General features: G+C 35.8%; 3 protein-coding genes and 1 pseudogene across 4 annotated transcripts; all 4 read left to right on the top strand.

The window, feature by feature from the left end:
- The first annotated feature begins 2461 nt into the window (after positions 1–2461).
- Positions 2462–6465, top strand: LOC132038676 (receptor-like serine/threonine-protein kinase SD1-7). Of its 2 annotated transcripts, XM_059429364.1 has the most exons (8): positions 2967–3108; positions 3204–4191; positions 4291–4428; positions 4527–4696; positions 4800–5010; positions 5102–5339; positions 5448–5598; positions 5695–6463. In XM_059429364.1, the coding sequence occupies exons 2-8, from the start codon at positions 3369–3371 to the stop codon at positions 5980–5982; spliced, it is 2019 nt and encodes a 672-aa protein (XP_059285347.1). In that variant the 5' UTR covers positions 2967–3108; positions 3204–3368; the 3' UTR covers positions 5983–6463. The 2 variants fall into 2 exon arrangements, with proteins under 2 accessions (XP_059285346.1, XP_059285347.1); XM_059429363.1 differs by having other exon boundaries at positions 2462–4191; positions 5695–6465.
- Positions 6466–7902: 1437 nt separating this feature from the next.
- LOC132038389 (G-type lectin S-receptor-like serine/threonine-protein kinase SD1-13) lies at positions 7903–10371 on the top strand. Its single transcript, XM_059429065.1, has 4 exons — positions 7903–8209; positions 8788–8972; positions 9098–9692; positions 10097–10371. The coding sequence occupies exons 1-4, from the start codon at positions 7903–7905 to the stop codon at positions 10369–10371; spliced, it is 1362 nt and encodes a 453-aa protein (XP_059285048.1).
- Positions 10372–10683: 312 nt separating this feature from the next.
- LOC132038680 (cysteine-rich receptor-like protein kinase 10) lies at positions 10684–11578 on the top strand. Its single transcript, XM_059429368.1, has 2 exons — positions 10684–10890; positions 10984–11578. The coding sequence occupies exons 1-2, from the start codon at positions 10723–10725 to the stop codon at positions 11266–11268; spliced, it is 453 nt and encodes a 150-aa protein (XP_059285351.1). The 5' UTR covers positions 10684–10722; the 3' UTR covers positions 11269–11578.
- A 6837-nt stretch (positions 11579–18415) lies between these two features.
- Positions 18416–20934, top strand: LOC132036639 (pentatricopeptide repeat-containing protein At2g30780-like; annotated as a pseudogene).
- Positions 20935–20955: the final 21 nt, after the last annotated feature.

A 20955-nucleotide genomic window follows, 5' to 3' on the forward strand; every position in this document is an offset into this window, starting at 1 on the left:
TTGGTGGGTAAGGAGTGAGAAGAAAGGAAACAAAAAGAGAAGGAAGAAAAAAACGGATGAACAAGAAAGAACGAAAGATAATGCTGCTGTAATCTGTATTAAAATAAGGATTAATAATTATTTGAAACGAATATAAGGATAGATGTTTGTTTCACCCCTCAATCATGTTTTGAACGATTGAGGTGTAGTTCCATTAGCTTTTGGACACTTTTTGAAAAATATTTCTATAGGAGAAATTTATTAATTGAATTTGTAAAATTACTTTATGTTTGAATAGACTTTTACCCCAACAATGGCAAGTTATTTTTTTCATTTGGAATGTTTTGTTTTGATTTCTGAAAAAAGCATTTTGGTTTCTCTTGCCAACAAAATAAGTTTTAGAATTTTTAAATTTAAAAATAAAATAAAATTATGCTCCTTATAACTTGAAGGGACCAATGACTTATTATGAGAATATCACCATATTGTCTTCCATTGGACAAGTAACATACCAAAATCAACTCATAAGCTATCCTCTCCCAAACAAATCTCAATTACTATCCTCTCCCAAACAAATCTCAATTAACTAAAATGTGCTAATGAAGCATTAATCAAACAAAAAAGGTTCAAACCTTAAAAGTTAGAGATCTTAGGATCAAAACTTGCTTTAGATAAGTTTTAAATAAGTTTCGATCAAACAACATACAGTTACATGAATAGATACCATGTTCCTGGGGAAAACGTATCTAACTATATGATTTTTTATATTACTTAAAATTAGACTAAAATCAGAACATATCTAACCTTTATTGCAATTTTTGCCAAACAACTAAAAAGGTTAATTATAGATATTTTATGTAAAGAAAATTAATCAATGAAATTTTCCTCCGTTAAATTTCTCTTCACTTTGTGAAACCAAACATGATATAAGAGAATGAGAAGGTAAAAAAAAATAGGTGAAACAACCTATCTTAATTATTTTAAAAAATTGAACATTAGAAAAAAAAAATCATAAATATAATGAAATCACTCATAACTGCACGAAGCGCGACAAATTTACTAGTTTTAAATGATTGTAAGTATGTACTAGCATCCGGAACCGTGCAATATGTTCTCGTCTCGTACACCGAATGGATCATTGTTATGGGGGAGAGCTTCAGTCATCTACTCTTTCTTGCTTCATATAAAGGTATGGCTGAATACCATTTAGCCTATTTAGACAAGTTTTTGGGAGGCAGAAGTGCCTATTTTTTTCTTTAAAAAATGCTTATTTTAAAAAAAATGAGGTATTGGATTAAATTTTTAAGAGAAAATAACTATTTTTAGGAATAACAGAAGCTGTTTTTTAAAAGTTAAAAAAATAGCTTGTAGATGAAAGGAAAAGGGTCAAAAATACCCCTTTTCTTTGTTTTAATGTTAAAAATATCATCTGTTACAAATTTGAGTCATTTATGTTCCTTCCATCGGTCAAAGTGTTCAAATATATCCTATCTAGACAGAAATCCTCAAATCTCCCAAAATAACCTCATTTCATGTTTTTTAAATTGTTCCATCATTTAAACTCGATCCAACTTAATTAATAACTCATAGGATTTGATGGGTCGTTTCATCTAAATTCTCCAGAATAGCAGAAATTCTCCGATTTAGGATAGTTTTGGATGAAATTGATAGATGAGGGCCGTGAATTATGTGATTGTGGAACTTTCTAGTGGAAGAAAATGTGTTTAATTGATAGATTTCTAGGGTGATTTTGGATTAATTACAAGGCAGCAGCCATTTCTCTCATCCAAAAAATATTGCCGGCTAATGGAATTTCCACACTATTAATTTCCTATCCCTATCTCTATGTTGGGGCCCCGCCTGGCACTAACTTTTTAGAATCTCCATTTCATTTTTTAAAAGATGTCCATAATCGTGCTTCATTGGGTTCCATCAATGGCTTCTGAGACGTTTGCTTTCCTCAATCAAATGTATGGGTTATTAATTAAGTTAGACTCGGGTTTAAATATAGAGCGGGTTAAAAATATGAAATCGGGTTATTTTGGAGGTTTGGGATTTCTGTTTGGGGAATATTTAAACACTTTACTAATGGGTGGGGCATAAATGACCCAAATTTATAAAGGAAGATATTTGTAGCTAATAAAACAAAGTAGATGAGTAATTTTGACTCTTTTCCCTTTAAAAAAGTGCTTTTGAGAAAAATACATATAGAAGCAATTTTTAAAAGCGTAGCCAAACACAAACTGTTTGTCGCCGAAAGTTCTTTTGGATAAAATAATTTTTAAAATAAGCTTATTTTGGAAGCTTGGCCAAACAAGCTGACCCGGGAGCAAATAGTTGTCACATTATGGAAGATAAATAGAAATCCAACATTAACAAAATTCTAAAAAGAAGCTTCTTTTTTTCGTTTGTTTGTTTGTTTGTTTAGATTCATGATTATGTAGTTCTCTTGGTTGCTGGATCCTCTAGAAATCATTTTAATGTGTAATCATTTGAGCACTCATTCAATATTTTAAGGTAATTAGTGCCCTAAGACCTTTCTAACTCTTTTGACCAATCTGTCTACACTGTACAGTGTGAGAACAGACACATAAAATAAATGGTCGGTTTTGATGATATATACACAAAAAAGCTAAATATCCAGTTCAACTAATTTTCCTAGTAAACAAAGTGGGTAGATAACTGCATAAAGGAGATTCAAAGAATATTTGTAACAGATACAGTTTCAAATGTGTTGCTAAAGGTCATATTAAGGAAAGGGACACCACAAATCTTAAATTCTCTCAATCTTATAAAAGAGAGAAAATGTTTGTTTAAAAAATAGTGGTAGTAAAGCACATTCTCTCTTTTAAATCCAACTTGATAGAAGTGGGAGAATTGGTGCACTTTCTTGGCTAAATTACTAAGAGGGACAAGGGTGGGACAAAGAAATAAACAGGAGCAATCAAGGAGTTGTACCAGGAAAAATAATGGAGTTGGAAAATGTCCTAGCTCTTTTACTTGTATTTTCTTGTTCTTGTTTAACTCTTTTTGCAAGTGAAGAAAATATCAAGGTGGGAAAATCAATCACTGTTAATCAAAAAATGGTTTCAGCTGGTGGAAGTTTTGCCTTAGGCTTCTTCACTCCCGGTAATTCTACAAATACTTACCTTGGCATATGGTACAATACTATCCCTGAATTAACGGTCATTTGGACTGCTAATAGAGAATCTCCAATCCCTCAGAACTCTACTGCAGTTTTCACTATTGGCGATGACGGGAATTTAGTGCTTTTTGATGAGAAGGATAAACTCATTTGGTCATCAAATGTTTCATCCACAAGCACAGGGGAATTATTAACTTCAAACTCTACTGTGGGAGCACTGTTAGATACTGGAAATCTTGTCCTCATGTATGGTGAGTCGAATATATTGTGGCAGAGCTTTGAACATCCTACGGATACATTTATGCCTGAGATGAAACTCGGTTATAATAGAAAAACTGACAAACGAATCATGATCAGTTCGTGGACAAGTAACGAAGATGCTCGGCCTGGAAATTTCTCTTTTGGGATAGACCCTGAAGGGAGTTCACGGTTTTACGTTTTGAAGCACAACAGTATTTATTATAGGTTTGATGATAGTAATGAATACTCTGGAGGGAATCTCCTAGGAATTGCATGGTATGTTTCTGTTGTTTCTGGAAATGATGGAGTATTTATGACTTATGGTTACACCAAAGGCTTGATAACATTAAGGGCCGCTTTGACTCCTAGTGGGTACCTTCAGTTACTGTTATGGACCCAATATGCTAATAAGTGGAGAGTTTTAATTCAGGCACCACAAGCTCCTTGTGAACGTTATGCGCAGTGCGGTCCATTTGGCAGCTGTGGGGTCAGATCATGCAGATGCTTAACTGGATTTGACCCAAGATTCTCGACAGATTGGGCAAACGGGAAATGGAATGGAGGTTGTGTGAGAAAAGTAGCATTGGGTTGTGATGGCAGAGACAAGTTCTTGAAACATCAGAATATGAAGTTTCCGGACCATGCTATTTCCTTAGGACATATTAGCATTAAGGAGTGTGATACTCAGTGCATTAGGAACTGCTCCTGCTCTGCTTATGGTTATTCAAATAGCACATGTTTAATTTGGTTTGGAGATTTGCTGGACCTTTCCCATAACTATACTGCCGGCAGAGTTCTCAATGTTCGGGTTCTTGGCTCTGAGTCAGGTATGTTCACTTCTATCCTTATCAATTCTACTAACAACGATTCTTTACATCTTTTGTCTATTAAACTAAATTTATTTACTTTTTGTCTTCTGTATGCAGTTACACATGATGGATCTGGGAATTCAGCTCACAGATACAAAATTTTCATTGCTACAATTGTCTCTGCAATATCTGCCATCTTGGTTCTTATCAGTATTATTGCTTTTATCTTCAAAAGAAAGAACTTGAGAAGACAAGGTGTGTCTAGTACTTCTTAATTGTATATTAGCACTAGTATTGAATCAAAATTTGTATGGATTACACTGGTTTTCTTTACTGATTGCTGTTTGAACTAGGTTGGAAGAATGGAACTAAAGCTCTCATTAGGTCCGTGTCTAGTTTATATTCTGCTGAAAAAAGCGATATGAAGTTGCTGCAGTACAGCCTGCAGAAAATAAGAGAGGCTACTAACAACTTCCATGGAGAAAACAAACTTGGAGAAGGTGGATTTGGCCCTGTGTTTAAGGTGCTAAATTCAGTGCTGATATTTTACTGATGCTACTTTGAGATATCCCTCTCATTTTCCTTTCATGAGTGTGGAGAATGTGGATTTAAACATTCTATTTCAGGGGGTTTTGGCTGAGTTCGGAGACGTAGCCATCAAAAGACTTTGCAGGAGGTCATCACAAGGACTGGAGGAGTTCATGAATGAATTGAAGCTAATTGCAAAACTGCAGCACAAAAATCTTGTCAGCCTCTTGGGATGCTGTGTTGAAGGCGATGAGAAGATACTAATCTATGAGTATATGCCCAATTGCAGCTTGGACAAATTTCTGTTTGGTTAGTCTTCTAAAATGTTTAAGACTCGCATGACTTAAAATTTTATTCCTCTCAATTCCCTTGGCTAATGAGATAATCATTTTTATTCTAGACACTTCTCTAAAAGTTACACTAGATTGGAGTACACGATTCAAGATAATAGAAGGAATTGCTCAAGGAATGCTTTACCTACATAAATACTCAAGATTAAAAGTCATTCATAGGGACTTAAAAGTTAGCAACATTCTGCTAGATCAGGAGATGATCCCTAAAATATCAGACTTTGGAATGGCAAGGATTTTTGGGACTGATCAAACACAGGCCAATACAAACCGAGTTGTTGGTACATAGTAAGTGTAACCCCTTATGATTCGTGGTTCCTGAACTTTACTAGCTTTTTTTCGTTTTTGCCTCTTGTGTATATCTAATGAAGACTGATTTATACAAATGTGGCATAGTGGCTATATGTCTCCGGAATACGTAGTATATGGCCAATTTTCGGAGAAATCAGATGTATTCAGCTTTGGAGTATTGCTGTTAGAAATTCTGAGTGGTGAGCGTAACTCAGGTTTTTTCATGACTGAAGTTTCTGTGTCCCTCTTAGGATGGGTAAGAATACTCACAATTTTGGCAACTTTGTCCACGTTTTGTTTTCTTTCAATATTTTTCCTTTTTTATTTATGGGGCGACTCATTTGAACTTTAGGCATGGAATAAGTGGAAAGAAGGAAGCATCTTGGAGTTGATTGATCCATCAATAAGGGAAACCTGTGACAGTAACAAAGCAACAAGGTCCATTCTGGTTGCCCTTCTTTGTGTTCAAGAAATACCAATTGATAGGCCAACAATGTCTGATATAGTTGTCATGTTAAGCAATGAAACTATACCCATCCCTGAACCAAAAGAACCTGCTTTTCGCAGCAGCTGGCAATCTCAGCAGTTACGTGATGTATCCATAAATGAGATGACAATTACCTTGCCGAAACCTCGATAAGTGGATTTGGTTTTCCCTTTTTTGTAGTTAGCATAGAACCGCCTCAATTGTGTTTGTAGATAGAAGAGATGTTTGATATCTCCCTTGATAGGGGCTCCAGTTTGGGAGAACTTTAGGATAAACTAATCTGGAGAGTTTTACTTCAAAAATCTTTTGGGGTTTTACTTGTACCAGACAATAAGGTCCTTAACTATTGGACCTACAAAAGTGTAGGTTCTGGAAGAAATACAGTTTGATTAATGTCATCTTGTGTTTTTTTTTCTGTTCTTCCACTGTATCAAATTTGTGATCATCTTGCTTTTAATGTTCACTTTGCTTTAATTTTGGTCAAATTTGTAATGAAAGAATTTTGGTTTATGCAAAGAGCAGTTCCATGTAGTTGGAGATTGAACAAATAACAAAGTTAAGTAACGCTCTAGTTTACAGAGTGAAAAGCTGCTTAAAAGATAAAAGAAACTTGATGATTGCAAATGTAAATATCCTTAGTTAATGAGAATATGCGGGATAAGAATTCTGTGGTGGTTGAAGCTTAAAAAATTTGGCTACCTGTCTCAGTGCTTTCATTTATATACTCACTCTATTAGAAAACAGAGAAAAGCATTCTTAATCATATCCACTGGATGTGGAATCTCATTTTGTCCAAATACATCCCCCTTTCTCTATTACAAAGTGACTCATGTTTCACATTCCATAAAGCATCATTAGTGCCTACTGGAACTTTTTGTCATTCGTTCTAACTTAGGCTATGATTATTTGACAAATCCAAGTGTTTAACTTATGAGAATAAACCATTTCAAATGTATGAGAAGAAAGGAAAATTAGATCATCCAAGGAACAGCGATCTCTGCTTACCGAGTATTAATAGTTTATCCTAACTTTTTAAGGTATACCAACTGCCCGAATGTGCTTGTGAGCAAAAGCCTTACCCTTCATTTACTTTGGAAGAGAGGGAATATTTGCTAATTTCCGAACCAGAGATAACATATTAAGTAATTCTTGAATTACATATAGTATTGAAGGTGAGAAGAACTTACATCAAAATATCAATCATGGGTTAGAGATAGAATTTTGTTAGAAATTTCACAACGGCAAAGAAAAGTTAAATGAATCACGTGGGATGAACTTGACAAAAAACTGGAGACAAGGTTCACTGTTTCTAAACTAATCGTTTATCTAAAAAGGCAAACCATACTGAAAAAGAAAGAAACACGAGTTGGTTACTGTCCTAACTAGCTCTTCCACTTGTATTCTCATTTTCTTGCAACCGGAGACAATATCAAAGTAGGAAAACATATGCATACAAGAGATAGAAAATCAGAAATGGGGCCAAGAGAGACATTATTCTCTTCCATTACCTAAAAATACTTGAAGGATTGATAGCGGCTAAAGGACCTGAGAAATCCCCTCACGTAGAGTCTGAGAGGGCGGAAACAACTACTTTGTTCAATTTCAACACTCTATACAAATGAAATCATAGTTTTAATAAATATCGTTTCTACACGTAAATGAGTTGCTAAAGGTTATCTTTTGTGTCATTATCTAATGTTTAGAGACGTGTTAATACTGTGTGTGCATATACTTTGACAGAGAGGGACCGCAAATCTTTTCAATCCTCTCATTCTATTAAAAGAGATAGAATCTTTGTTTAAAAGAGTTGGTACTAAAGAACATACTCTTATTTAAGTACAACATGGTAGAAGTTGGAGACATGGGCGACAAGATGCATTTTCTTGACTAAAACACTAAAAAGGCAAAACATGGGAAATAAAAAGAACCAGGAGCAGAGGAGCTGTACTTTGGAAAATAAATAGAGTTGGATACTGTCCAGGCTGTTGCACTAGTATTCTCATGTTCTTGCTTACCCGTCATGCAAGCCAAGACAGTGTCAGGGTTGGCAAAGTAATCACTGATAATCAGGAAATGGTTTCAGCAAGTGGAAGCTTTGCATTACGCTTCTTCACTCCAGGCAATTCTACTTTCACCTATCTTGGCATATGGTACAACACGATCCCTGAACAAACCGTCGTTTGGGTTGCTAACGGAGAATCTCCAATCCCTCAGAATTGTACTGCAGTTTTCACTATTGGTGTTGGTGGAAATTTTGTGATTCTTGATGCAAAGGGTAAACTCATTTGGTCATCAAATGTTTCATCCACACCCGGATTAGCTTCAAATTCTACTGCAGGTGCTCTATTAGAAAATGAAAATCTTGTTCTCATGAGACGTGGTGAGTCCAATACATTGTAGGAGACCTTTAAACATCCTACAGATATATTAATGCCTGAGATGAAACTTGGTTATAATAGAACCTGTGTTGTTCGGACTCGGCTGCGGGTGTCGGATATGGGTACGGATCTGGAGGTCGGATTCGTCATGATCTAAATTTTAAGGTTCGTGGGTATGGATCCAGGTACGGATACGGGTGCGTGGATTCGGCAAAAACTAATTCAAAATTCTAAAAATAGAGTTATAAAACCCAAATTATGAGATATTATGTGGATAACTTGAGGAGAATCTAGGAAGGAGATAAAAGGAAAAGGAGTGACATAGAAATTTCTATATGCAAGTTATTCCATTTTCTTCAATTGCCCCATAGCTTTTGTTTTTATTACATAAATCATTGAATCTGTCCGGAATTTCTCCCTCGATTTTGGTCAAAGTACCCAAAATTGGTTGACCAAATCAGGTACGGATCCCACACCCACACCCACACCCATGTCGTGTCGACACGGGTGCGGCACTGAAAGTGAAGAGTCCGAGCAACATAGAATAGAACTACTGGTCAAAGAACTCTGATCAATTCAGGGACAAGTAGTGAAGATCCTCGGCCGGGAAATTTCTCATTTGGAATAGACCGTGAAGGGCATCCGCCCTGTTACATTTGGAAGCAGAACAGTATTTCTTATAGGTTTGAGTACAATAATGAATACTCTGGAGGGAATATGCTAGGAGTTGCATTGTATACTTCTGTTGTTTCTGGAAATAGTGGAGTATTTCTTATTTATGGTTACACACCAAAGGCTCAGTCAATTTAAGTATCATTTTGAGTCCGAGCAGGTACCTTCAGGTGCTGGCATGGATTCTGATTGCTAATACGTGGAAAGTTGTATTTCAGGCACCAGGAACTCTTTGTGATTTTTATGCACACTGTGGTCCATTTGACAGCTGTGAGATTAGATATAGTGGATTATGCAGATGTTTAACCGGATTTGAACCAAGATTTTCAAAAGATTGGGCAAATGGAAAATGGAATGGAGGTTGTGCCAGGAAAGTAGCATTGGGATGTGATAGTAGTGATGTGTTTTTGAAGCACGAGAGTATGAAGGTACCAGATCATACTATCTTCTTTGGAGAAATGAGCATTAAGGACTGTGAAACCGAGTGCATTAGGAACAGTTCATGCACAGCTAATGCATATTCAAATAGCACCTGTTTAATATGGATTGGAGATTTACTGGACCTTGGCCACAGCTCTTCCACCGCCAGACCTCTCCATGTTCGCGTTCGTGGCTGTGAGCCAAGTATTTTCACTTCTATCCTTATCAATTCTACTAACGAGTCTTTACGTCTTTGGTCTAGTAAACCAATTTTATTCACCTTCCATCTTCTGGATGCAGTAACTGTTGGTGGATCTGGGAATTCAGCTCAAAGACACAAAATTTTCATTGCCACAATTGCTTCTGCAATATCTTCTATCTTGGTGCTTACTGGTATCTTTGCCTTTATCTTCAAAATAAAGCACTTGAGAAGACGAGGTGTGTCAAATACTTCTTAATTGTAAATTAACACTAGTAATGATTTTCAAATTTCGTATTGATTACACTGCTTTCTGTCTGAAACTAGGCTGGAAGGATGGAACTAAACCTCTCATTAGTCCGTGTCTAGTTTATATCCAGTTGGGAAAAGCGATATTAAGTTGCTACAGTTCAGCCTGCAGAAAATAAGAGAGGCTACAAACAACATCCACGAAGAAAACAAACTTGGAGAAGGTGGTTTTGGCCCTGTGTTAAAGGTGTTAAATTCTGTGTTAATATTTTACTGATGCTATTTTTCAGATATCTCTCTCATTTTCTTTCATGAATATGGAAGATGTGGATTTAAACATGCTTTTTAGGGTTTTTGGCTGAGTTTGGAGATACAGCCATCAAAAGGCTAAGCAGGAGGTCATCACAAGGACTAGAGGAGTTCATGAATGAGTTGAAGCTAATTGCAAAATTGCAGCACAAAAATCTTGTCAGCCTCTTAGGTTTCTGTGTTGAAGGAGAGGAGAAGATACTGATCTATGAGTATATGCCAAATTGCAGCCTGGACAAATTTCTTTTCGGTTATACTCATTACTATTGTCTTTGTGAGAATCATAACTTTGTGTTTCTTATTTCCCTTGGCTAATTGGATATTTCTTTTTATTTTTATTTTAGACCCTTCTTTGAAGATTACACTCGATTGGGTTACACGTTTGGGGATAATAAAAGGAATTTCTAAAGGAATGCTTTACCTACACAAATGCTCAAGATTAAAAGTCATAATACACAGGGACTTGAAGGTAAGCAACATTCTGCTAGACCAAGAGATGATCCCTAAAATATCAGACTTTGGAATGGCAAGGATTTTTGGGACTGGTCAAACACAGGCCAATACAAACCGAGTGGTTGGTACATAGTAAGTTATAATCCCTTATGATTTCTGGTTTCTGAGCTTTTATGTCATTGTCTCTTGTGTATATCTAACGAAGACTGATTTATGAAATGCTGGCACAGTGGCTATATGTCTCCAGAATATGTACTGTATGGTCAATTTTCAGATAAATCAGATGTGTTCAACTTTGGAGTGCTGCTGTTAGAAATTCTTAGTGGTGAACGAAACTCAGACTTTTCTGTGACTGAAGTTTCTGTTTCCCTCTTAGGATGGGTAAGTATAGTATTCATTTGAAAACTTAGTCCAAGTTAATTTTTTTTTTTTTTTCTTTTTCTCATCTATCATGCAAATCTCCTGGCTTTTTAGGCATACCATAAGTTGAAAGAAGGAAGACTGTTGGAGTTGATTGATCCAATAAGAGAAACCTGCGACAGCAACAGAGCAACAAGGTCGATTCTGGTTGCCCTTCTTTGTGTTCAAGAAATCCCAATCGATAGGCCAACAATGTCTGATATAGTTGTCATGTTAAGCAACGAAACGTTATCAATCCCTGAACCAAAAGAACCTGCTTTTCGCAGCAACTGGCAATCTCAGCAGTTAGATTATTTATCCATAAATGAGATGACATTTACCTCGATGATACCTCGATAAGAGGAAGAAGAGAATGAACTTCTATGGTTAATTAATGTTTTCTCGTTTCCTTTCTGCTCATGAATAGTTTCCTATGAACTGAATATTTGAAAATTGAAGAGTGAAGAGATTGACTTTCTGATGTGATGATCATGTTCCACAAACTCCACCCATGTTGTAACGGTTTGAGCTCAACCACAAGATGTCAAGTTCTTGGCTATTGGCACAAAGAAGTTTTGAAAAGTTTAATGCAAATATATATTATTGATTGGATTAAACTGTTCATGTTTTTCTTCCACCTACAATGTCATTAGCGGACTAGGGGCGGAGCTAGAGTATAGCTTACCGTTCAGGTGAACCCGTAGTTCTGGTACAAATTCTGTATTTGTCTTAAGGAATCCATTAATAATAGGACCAGAATCCAAAACCCTTAAGCTTCAAAATTCACATATTGTGCCTAATGGATGAACATGAATCTATTAACTTTGGTGTTGATTGTATATTTTAGAGATTGGTTATCTTAAAAACTGAAATACAGAGAGATGCACTATGTGATCTTATGGTTGGAATATAACAAAATCACTGATGGCGCACTTTGTGAACTCATGATTAAGTTATAACAAATCACTAGTGGCGCACTATTGCAACCAAGGACGGCTGCACCCCTAGCCAGTAAAGCTCTTGTTTTAGGCCTTAAAAAATTGGCTCCCAAAAATTATTCTTATTAAATATAGATATGCTATTCAAATAATTATTAGTACTTCTTATTAGTAACAAATAAATCTTCCAACCACTTGTTGTGGGTTTGTCCACTAATCATTAATAATATGTGCTGTTTTTTAGGTATTTTTTTTTATGTAATTATAGACGAAAGTGGTAGCCTAATGCAGTTACTTCATTTCCTCTTATCTGCTAAAACTTGAATCGATTTTATCTACAACTAGTGTATTTGCCTAACCATGAACACCCCTAGTTGCAGGCCCTCAATTACGTTAGGAGCCTTTTGAAATTTGGGAATAATGAAAAAAAAAAAACTTGAGGATATGTTGTAACTGTTTTATAATCATATTTTATGATGTTTTAGATATCTCTCTTTTCCTTATCTATTACTAAAATGAACAGCTGATCCCACGTTACTATAAATTAGTCTTGCTCATTTATTAGTGAATAATACTATATTAGCCTAGAAGCCTAGAAAATGGTGGTTGTTTTATATGACCCCTGAAAATATTTTAAGTTCTGCTTGGTGCTAATAGCATAGTAAGGTGAAATTATCAGTCTTTGATATGCATTCATTAACATATATGATAGAGCCACAAAAATTTAACTTGGAAGCACCTTTCAAGATCTCTTTATTATTTCAACTTAGGAAGCAATTTGGTCATAAAGAATCTCGCTGAGAAAGTAGAGGCACTAAAAATTCTCTTTTTGTCCAAGAGTCGGTAAAAGTTCAAGATTGGTAGGTTGTTGCTTGAGCAAAAGGTAAAATGGTGAATAAAAGTTTGATAATGTCAAAAAATGTGAATATTAGGTTAAAGAAATGCAAAGGAACTTGTAATTGAAGTATATCATTATAACGATGGATATTGTTATTTAAAGACAGAAGACTTTATAAAAAAGTAAAATATAATATAATAATCTATAAAAAGAAAATTTGCTTGTCATAATGGATTGTTGTTTAAAAGTGATTGTTACAAAAAGATTTAACTGGACAGGGTCCAACAACAACTCTGCTATCAATGATTATCAAAAAGCAGAGTCACAAAAAATTCTCTTTTTTCTCCAAGAATCAGTAAAATTTCAAGATTGGTAGTTTGTTGTTTGAGTAGGAGGTAAAATGGTGAATATAAGCTCGACAATTTCAACAAGCTACATGAATATTAGGTTAAAGAAATGCAAAAGAACTTGTAATTGAAGTATATCATTATAACGATGGATATTGTTATTTTAGATAGAAGACTTTATAGAAAAGTAAAATATAATATAAAATTGATCCAAAGAAAATTTGCTTGTCATAATGAATTGTTGTATAAAAAGTGATTGTTACAGAAAGATTTAGGCCTCATTTGTTTTCATTAAGATTAAGACATCTGAATCTGAATGCACATCTGAATGATTAAGATGTTGTCCCTAGATCTGAACACTGAATGATTAAGATTGTTTGTTTTTCGACATCTGAATGTGCATATTGAATTTATTTTAAAATAATAAATATATAATTCAAATAAGAAAGTAACTAAATATTAGAAAATAAATACAAATTTAATAAAATAAAAATACTATTTGATAAAAAAATGCAACATTTATGTTTGTTAGTAATGATGAAATATTTGTAGTGGTGGTGGGTGGTGGGGTTGGTAGCTGAGGTTAGGTGGTGGTGGGAGGGTTGTGGTGGGTAGTGAGAGGGTTGGGGGGGGGGGGGGGGGGGGGGGTGAGTGGAGGGTGTGTGGGGGCGGGGTTGGGGTGGGTGAAGGGTGTGTAGGGATAGGGTTGGGGGTAGATAGTGGGTGGGTAGGTGGGGATGGAGGGTGTTGGGGTGGTGTTGATGGTGGGTGGGGGCTAGGGTTAGGGGGTGGGTGGAAGGTGTGTAGGGGGTAGGGTTGGGGGTGGGTGGAGGGTGTGTGGGGGTAGGGTTAGGGGTGGATGGATGGGTTGTGGGGGTGGGAGTGGGGGTGGGGTGGGGTAGGTGGCGGGTAGGTGGGGGTGAGAGGGTTGGGGTGGTGTTGGTGGTGAGTGGGGAGGGGGGGGTGGTGGTGGGGGGTGGGAGGTTTAGAGTGGGTACCTCTTAATGATATTCAGACTTTGTTCAAGATCTTAATGATTAAGACCTATTCAGACCAAATAAGTGCTTAGATCTTAATGTAAACAAATGCACTTAATGGCGTCTAAACCATTCAGATTCAGACGTCCATTAAGTGCAAACAAATGAGGCCTTAACTGTGTAGGGTCCAACAACGACTCTACTACCAATGATTATCTGAATTAATTTCTATTTCTTCTTTTGTCTTAGCAGTTTCTCTTCGATATTTTTCAAGTGTTACAATATATTTTTTTATAGATAATAATAATTTAGTTAATGTAAATATAAAAGGTAAAGCTAAAATTGCCGATAAAAGTGATCCCTTATATTTTCAGGTAGATTCAAAATAATTTCTTAAATATACTTTGGAGTAGTTTCAAATTCTTTTTCATTGATTGATTTGTGAATTATTATGTTGCATTATTTATATATGATGAACATTTAATACTTTGATCATAATTAGTTGTTACGATTTGCTAGAGTATTGATTTGACCAAACTTTGCTTCATTTTATACATTCCTTATAATCAAATGCTTACTTTAAAAACTTCTCCTAATCTAAATGTACATATAAAATTGCCAAACATCTTTATATAATTTGCAGTTTGCATTTTTTCTTTTCAATGGCAGCAGAGAAATTTATCCTAAAGAGTTGCTTATTTTGCTCATGTGATAACAAAAAGCTCCTAATATAAAGGTTTATTTTGAGTTTAGTGGCCGAGGTTATATGAAATTTGTTATTGAGCATTATCTTCTTATATATTTTAGATGGCGTGATGTGTTATTTTACGAATTCTCATGTTCATTCTATGACAGGTGATATTATAAGTCATGTAGAAAAGAATTGGTAAGTTTCGCATCAATCTCTCTTGGTCTCCTAATTTGATCATGAGAATTATATACTTTGTGCACTATATTAAAGGTTCTAATAACAGTGTGACTATCAGATGACTTTATAAGAATACCAAAAATATAAATATACTGAATCATATCGATATCAAAGACAAAACCAAGATTATTGAGATGGTTTTAAAAAGTATAAATTTTAGTGGTCAGTTTTTAAGCCTCACTGAGGAAGTACACAAATACCTTATTTTGATTGCGCCATTTAAGTAACATTCACCTTGTGTTCGTTTTTGCAGGAGTACCCACTTCGCCCCCGAAGCTTGACAACTTCAAACAGTCACGTCTGAAAGTGTAGCTTTTTGAAGATCGAACATCAGTAATTTTCGCCTGATGTTTGGTATGACTTGTCAAGGCAAAGTTTGGAAATTTTTGACTGACATGCGTGTAAAAATTGGTTAGAATTTTTTCATGTATGCCTGATCTTCAGTCGTCCATGATTGAAGTACATGTAAAAATAAGCTAAAATTTCAGTCATCTGTGTCTGAATTTTTTCGTCAAAAATAATTTTTCATGTATGTATGCACCTCAGTCATCAATATGTCAAAACACAAGAAGTCTAACAAACCCAATTAACGCACCTTTTTTTTTTCAATATGCCTACACTTCAGTCATATGCGCTTGAGCAAGAAGAAGCGAGAAGAGTAGTGGCTATTCGTGCAAAAACAAAACACAAGGAGGATATTAATTAAATAGCGTGATCAAAATAGAGCATCCCCTGAAATTTACAAAAACCGTTACTCTTGGATTTACGTGTAGGCCCAAATCCAGTACCCTTCACACTTGAGCCCAAAACATAGCACTTATCCATTAGCCCAAGGCATAGCACTTGTATTCGTTTGTTAGGACTTAGCAGGCGTTTGGCCATGCGTCTGCAAACCATGGTTTGAAACGACGACATACGTTTTCACTCATGGTTTCAAACCCCAAATCATTCAAAAAGGCATGATTTGGGGTTTGAAACCATGGTTTTAACTTTTTTAAATATAAAATTTAACCCATAAGTTTATGTTTTGTAAAAAAATACCCATAAGTTGATAGATATTTTTAACAATTACCTCCATCAATCATTTACCAATCTCATTAACTTCCACCAACCTTTATTTATGTCTACCAACCTTTAATATATGTGGGAGGATTATATTAAAGAGTAGCTACATTACTATTCATGTTAAATTTTCATTTTTATTGAACTAAAGTTTGATTAATTGATGTTGTATTTTTTAGAAAGACCTTCTAGTATTGTACTACTTTTGTTATGAACTATGACTTGCTCATTTGGTAAGATTGTATAAGAATTGAGAACGTTTTGATAGTTTTCACAATTTGTGGGGTTTTTATGTCTATAACAGAAAACAATTTAAAATATCCAAATTACATGTCCAAACATGGTTTGAACCATGTTTTCAAACCATGTCCAAACGGGGCCTAGTGGGATTCCAAACAAAGTGTCATTTGTTCACTCACTTCACACTTCACTGAGATTGATCCACCTGCGCTCGTCCGTTTTCTTTGTCGTCAGGTAAGTTACAGTCTCTTTTTTTTTTTTTTTTTTTTGAAAAGAAACAATTGGAGATTAAGAAAAATCTTAAGGGTGTGTTTGGTATGACAAAAACATTTTCTCGTAAAATAAGTGATTTTCCTGCTCATTTTCTTGTATTTATTAGTACAGAAGTTGAAAAATGTTATTTTAAGAGCATTTGCATATACTCAAAGCAAATCAGAGTGCAATTTTTGGCGGTGGGGAGTACGGGTTGGGATAGGCTGCCGGGGAAAGTGGAGTGGTGTAAAAAACCAAAAAAAAAAGGATGAGGGTTGTGGGGGGGGGGGGGGGGGGGCGTGGGTTGCTTCGTGGTGGTGGGGGTAAGAAACTTTTTTATATTTTTTATAATTTTTTTAATAAAAGTAAAAAATTATATGAAAACGAAAATTCAGAGGGGGGTGGTCGAAGGTAGGGTGGGTGGGGCTAGTGGCGGAACCAGAATTTTCGCTAAGGGTTCAAAATTTGTATGAGTGAACACACGAAGAAGTTGAAGGGGGTTCAGCATGTACTATTATACATAAAAAATAATTTTAACCATGTATAAATAATATAAATTTTTGTCAAAGGGGGTTCAGATAACCTCCTTGGCTATGCTTGGCTCCGCCCTGGGTGGGGAGGGTGTTAGAAGGTGGGATGTGGGGGATGGGGGGGTGTGGTAGGGTGGGGTGTGGTTTGGAGTGGGGGTGGTTGCGGGAGGTGGGGGTGGGTTGCGAAATGCTTTGGTGCGTTTTTATTAACCCAGAAAATATTTTCCCTCAAATTTTTATGGAAAACATTTTCTCCTATCTTGAGGATAACATTTTCTATTCAAGTACAACAAAAAAAAAATAAAAAAACAGTTTCCGGAAAACATTTTCTGTCATACCAAACACACCCTAAATCTGGTGACATTTTCTTAAAAAATAAACTCAACTATACACACCATAGTTGAATTGGATAATACGTTTGAAATCCAGTTCCAAGTTGGATTTGGAAATTTTATAGCCAAACACTGATTTTGAAATAAAGTGAAAAAATATTCCGGTAAAAAGTGAATAATTCTCACGGCCAAATGCTCTTTGAATCTTTACAACGTTTAGGTTTTTAGATACATCGCGTATGCAACTTTCTTTTGTTTAGCTACTGCTAGAGTTTTCCTGGAGTTGCGGCGTGCACCTTTTTGGTTCTTTCAAGCTTTATTTTCCAGTAGTATTTACTATTTGCTCCATATTGGTAATTGCATAGTTTGCATACAGAGGTAATGTGAGAAATATGCTAGAATATCACAGGGAAGCTTTGGTTTGCTTGTCAATTCTACATGTGTCTGATTTTGCATGTTTCATCTGCATATATGTATTTGTTTCCACCTGTTACTCTCTGCGTCATTGTTTATGCTCTTTTGCGTTTCACCCTCTTTCTCCCTCCTTTCCTCCGATTCTCTTGTATCTGTAGCTCGTAAAAAAGGTCATTATCTAATGTTTGGGGCTTATTTGTGGGGTTTAATTTATTTTTTGTCTGGATATAAAATAATTGCAGAAGAAATCTTGGGTATGGTGAATCTTGACTGTATATGTGATGATATATCAGATTTGTTAGTGTTATTTATGTTTTGTGGACCATAAAGGAGGGAGCATTCAATATTTCATATATCATATGATTCTTCAGTTTCATTTTCTTTTCCATAATTTTGGGCTTTCAAATGGTTTGCTTGGATAGAAGATGGGTTTGAAAGAAGTTCTATTGTTTTTGTGTGTTTTGAAATGTTTCTGTTTGGATAGAGAATAACTTTTGAGATAAATGCGGAAGTTGGAATTAATATTGATGTTATGGAGGTTGTTATCTAAGCTGCTGAACGAAAGGAATTAACCATTTGAAAACCTCAAGTTGGCTGACACTTTTGAAATATATGTAAATTAGGGTACCATTTTACCTATTTGTCAACGATGAAGACGGTATGGAGGATCCCGGATGCTTTCCAGATGGAAGCAGTTCTCCAAAGATTTTCTGAAGATCATAGAAAGCTTTCATCATGTTACACAATTGCAAGAGGTTCAGCCAATACGTTGTGGGTCCGAGGACTAGCAAGCGCGGCACCTTCTTCTTCCCAACCTGCGTGGCCACAGGTATTTGCTTTGTTCGCAGACAGGTGGAGTCACTCTGATTCGTTGGTCAAACAGGATATGAGAGAAAGGGTTTCACATTTAAGGGATGAGTTGCTAGCATACAGTGGTGATGCTGAAAAGATTGAGAAAATATTAGTAGATAGAGGGGTTCATTGTTTAGAAGGTATGCAGATGGTTCTGCGGTTGTTGAGCTCTTAACGCAGCTAAAATCTTCGCCCGTACTAGCCCTCCAGGTGATTCTCTTTCTGTATGTAATATACTTCATATCTGTACTTTAGCAACATATGATATCATCCTCATTATAACGGAACCAATTTTGTTTACTGATGGTTGGCGTGATTATTATTTTGTCTGGTGGATATTGATTATTTGTTAGTTAGAAACTACATAAAACTCCGATAACCACCAATTTTTTGACAGAAAAATACGATAAAACAAATTTATGAATGGAGTTGGGGTCAAAGAGGAATTAAATTGGGACCTCATATAGTTATTGCATGAGTATAACTTTTATGATTAGATTATGTAAGTTTAGGCGTGCAAAAAATAAAATGAGCTGAGTTTGTGGACGAAACAAAAATGAGTGTTTGCTCTTCTTTTGGCAATATCAAACAATTCTCCTTCCGATTAATCAACAGTGATTCTGTGCCTTTCTACTAGTCACAGTTGAAGAATTGTTTTGTATGCCTTTACTGTATTACATAGTTTCTTCTCAATGCCTTTTACCTAAGAGCTGATGTTAAGTCTATGACCACCGCCATTTTTTCTCGTTGAGGAAGTAATATACTTTGACTGTTTTCTATCAGGCTTTTGACTGGAGAAGAAGACAATTGGATTACTGGACTCCCATGACAGTTGAGAAGCAAGAAGACAATTGGATTACTGGACTCCCATGACAGTTGAGGAGCATTCCAAGGCTATTCTTGTGGCTGGAAGGTTAAAGGTGTTGTTCTTGCAGCCGAACTATTCAAGGAGGCTTCCAACAAACAACTCAAGTCGACCTCTTTATATAATGCCCTTATGACTACATATATGTTCAATGGTTTGGCTGTAAAGTGTCAATCAGTTTTTGGGGACTTGAAGAAGGAGGCAACATGTACTCCAACTATTGTAACATACTCATCTCGGTGTTGGGAAGATTAATGCTGATAATCACATGGAGGCAACCTTACGAGAAATAAATGATTTGAATATCTGCCCAAATGTTAGTACGTACAACTATTTAATTGCTGGGTATATCACAGGGTGGATGTGGGATGATGTGGAGAAGACGTATAGAATCATGAAGGCGGGAACTATAAAACCTGATCTTACTACCCATTTATTGATGCTTCGAGGATATGCATATTCTGGTAAGTTGGATAAAATGGAAGAAATCTATGAGCTTGTCAAAGGTCATGTTGATCAGTATGGAATCCCATTAATTCGATCTATGATATGTGCTTACAGTAAAAGTTCTGACGTAAATAAAGTTCAAAAGATTGAGGAATTGATGAGGTTGATTCCTAAAGATGACTATAGGCCTTGGTTGAATGTCATATTGATATGTTTGTATGCAAGGAGGATTTATTAGACGAGATGGAAAATTCAGTAAATGAGGCATTTAAACGTAACACATCTGTCACAACGGTTGGTGTCATGCGTTGCATCATTTCAAGTTACTACCGAAATAATGCAGTGGACAAACTTGCTAATTTTGTTAGCCGTGCGGAATGTGCTGGTTGGAAAATATGCAGGTCCCTTTACCACTGCAAGATGGTTATGTATGCATCACAAAGACGACTCTTTGAAATGGAGAGAGTTGTTAGCGAGATGGATAATGTGAATTTGGACATCTCAAAGAAAACAGTTTGGATATTACTTAAAGACTACACAGCGTGGGGGGAAAAGGATAAACTTCATCAGATCTTAGGAAGGATGTGCAAGCATGGATATGGAATTCCTATGGATGGATGGTAGTTCGTATTTCAATTTCCTTGCATCATCTTTCTATGGCAGTTAACCAATTCTAATGCTGTTGGAATTTGGCATTTTGAGATTCATGGCTAATTGTTCTGCTTCTCTCATCCATGGTACAACAGTAATACTACCATTACATGGAAGGTGAAAGCATGAGAGTAATGTTTGAGTCTAGGTTTGCTCAGAGCAAGGTTAACATGGTGTTTGCTGTTTATGTTCATTCTTATGAACGCTCGGTAGGCCCCTCAGTTCTATCTTATAAAGAGTTAACAAATTTCATCCTTGTACCAGTTTAAAAGTACAATGAAAATTTGAACTATAATATGTCTTGATTGGTGTCTGTTACATGGACATTTTCATAGGAATGGATATCAAATGCGAAGTATAACATCACAAATGGA

The sequence above is a fragment of the Lycium ferocissimum genome, chromosome 11, assembly GCF_029784015.1.
Source record: "Lycium ferocissimum isolate CSIRO_LF1 chromosome 11, AGI_CSIRO_Lferr_CH_V1, whole genome shotgun sequence".
Classification (NCBI taxonomy): domain Eukaryota; kingdom Viridiplantae; phylum Streptophyta; class Magnoliopsida; order Solanales; family Solanaceae; genus Lycium; species Lycium ferocissimum.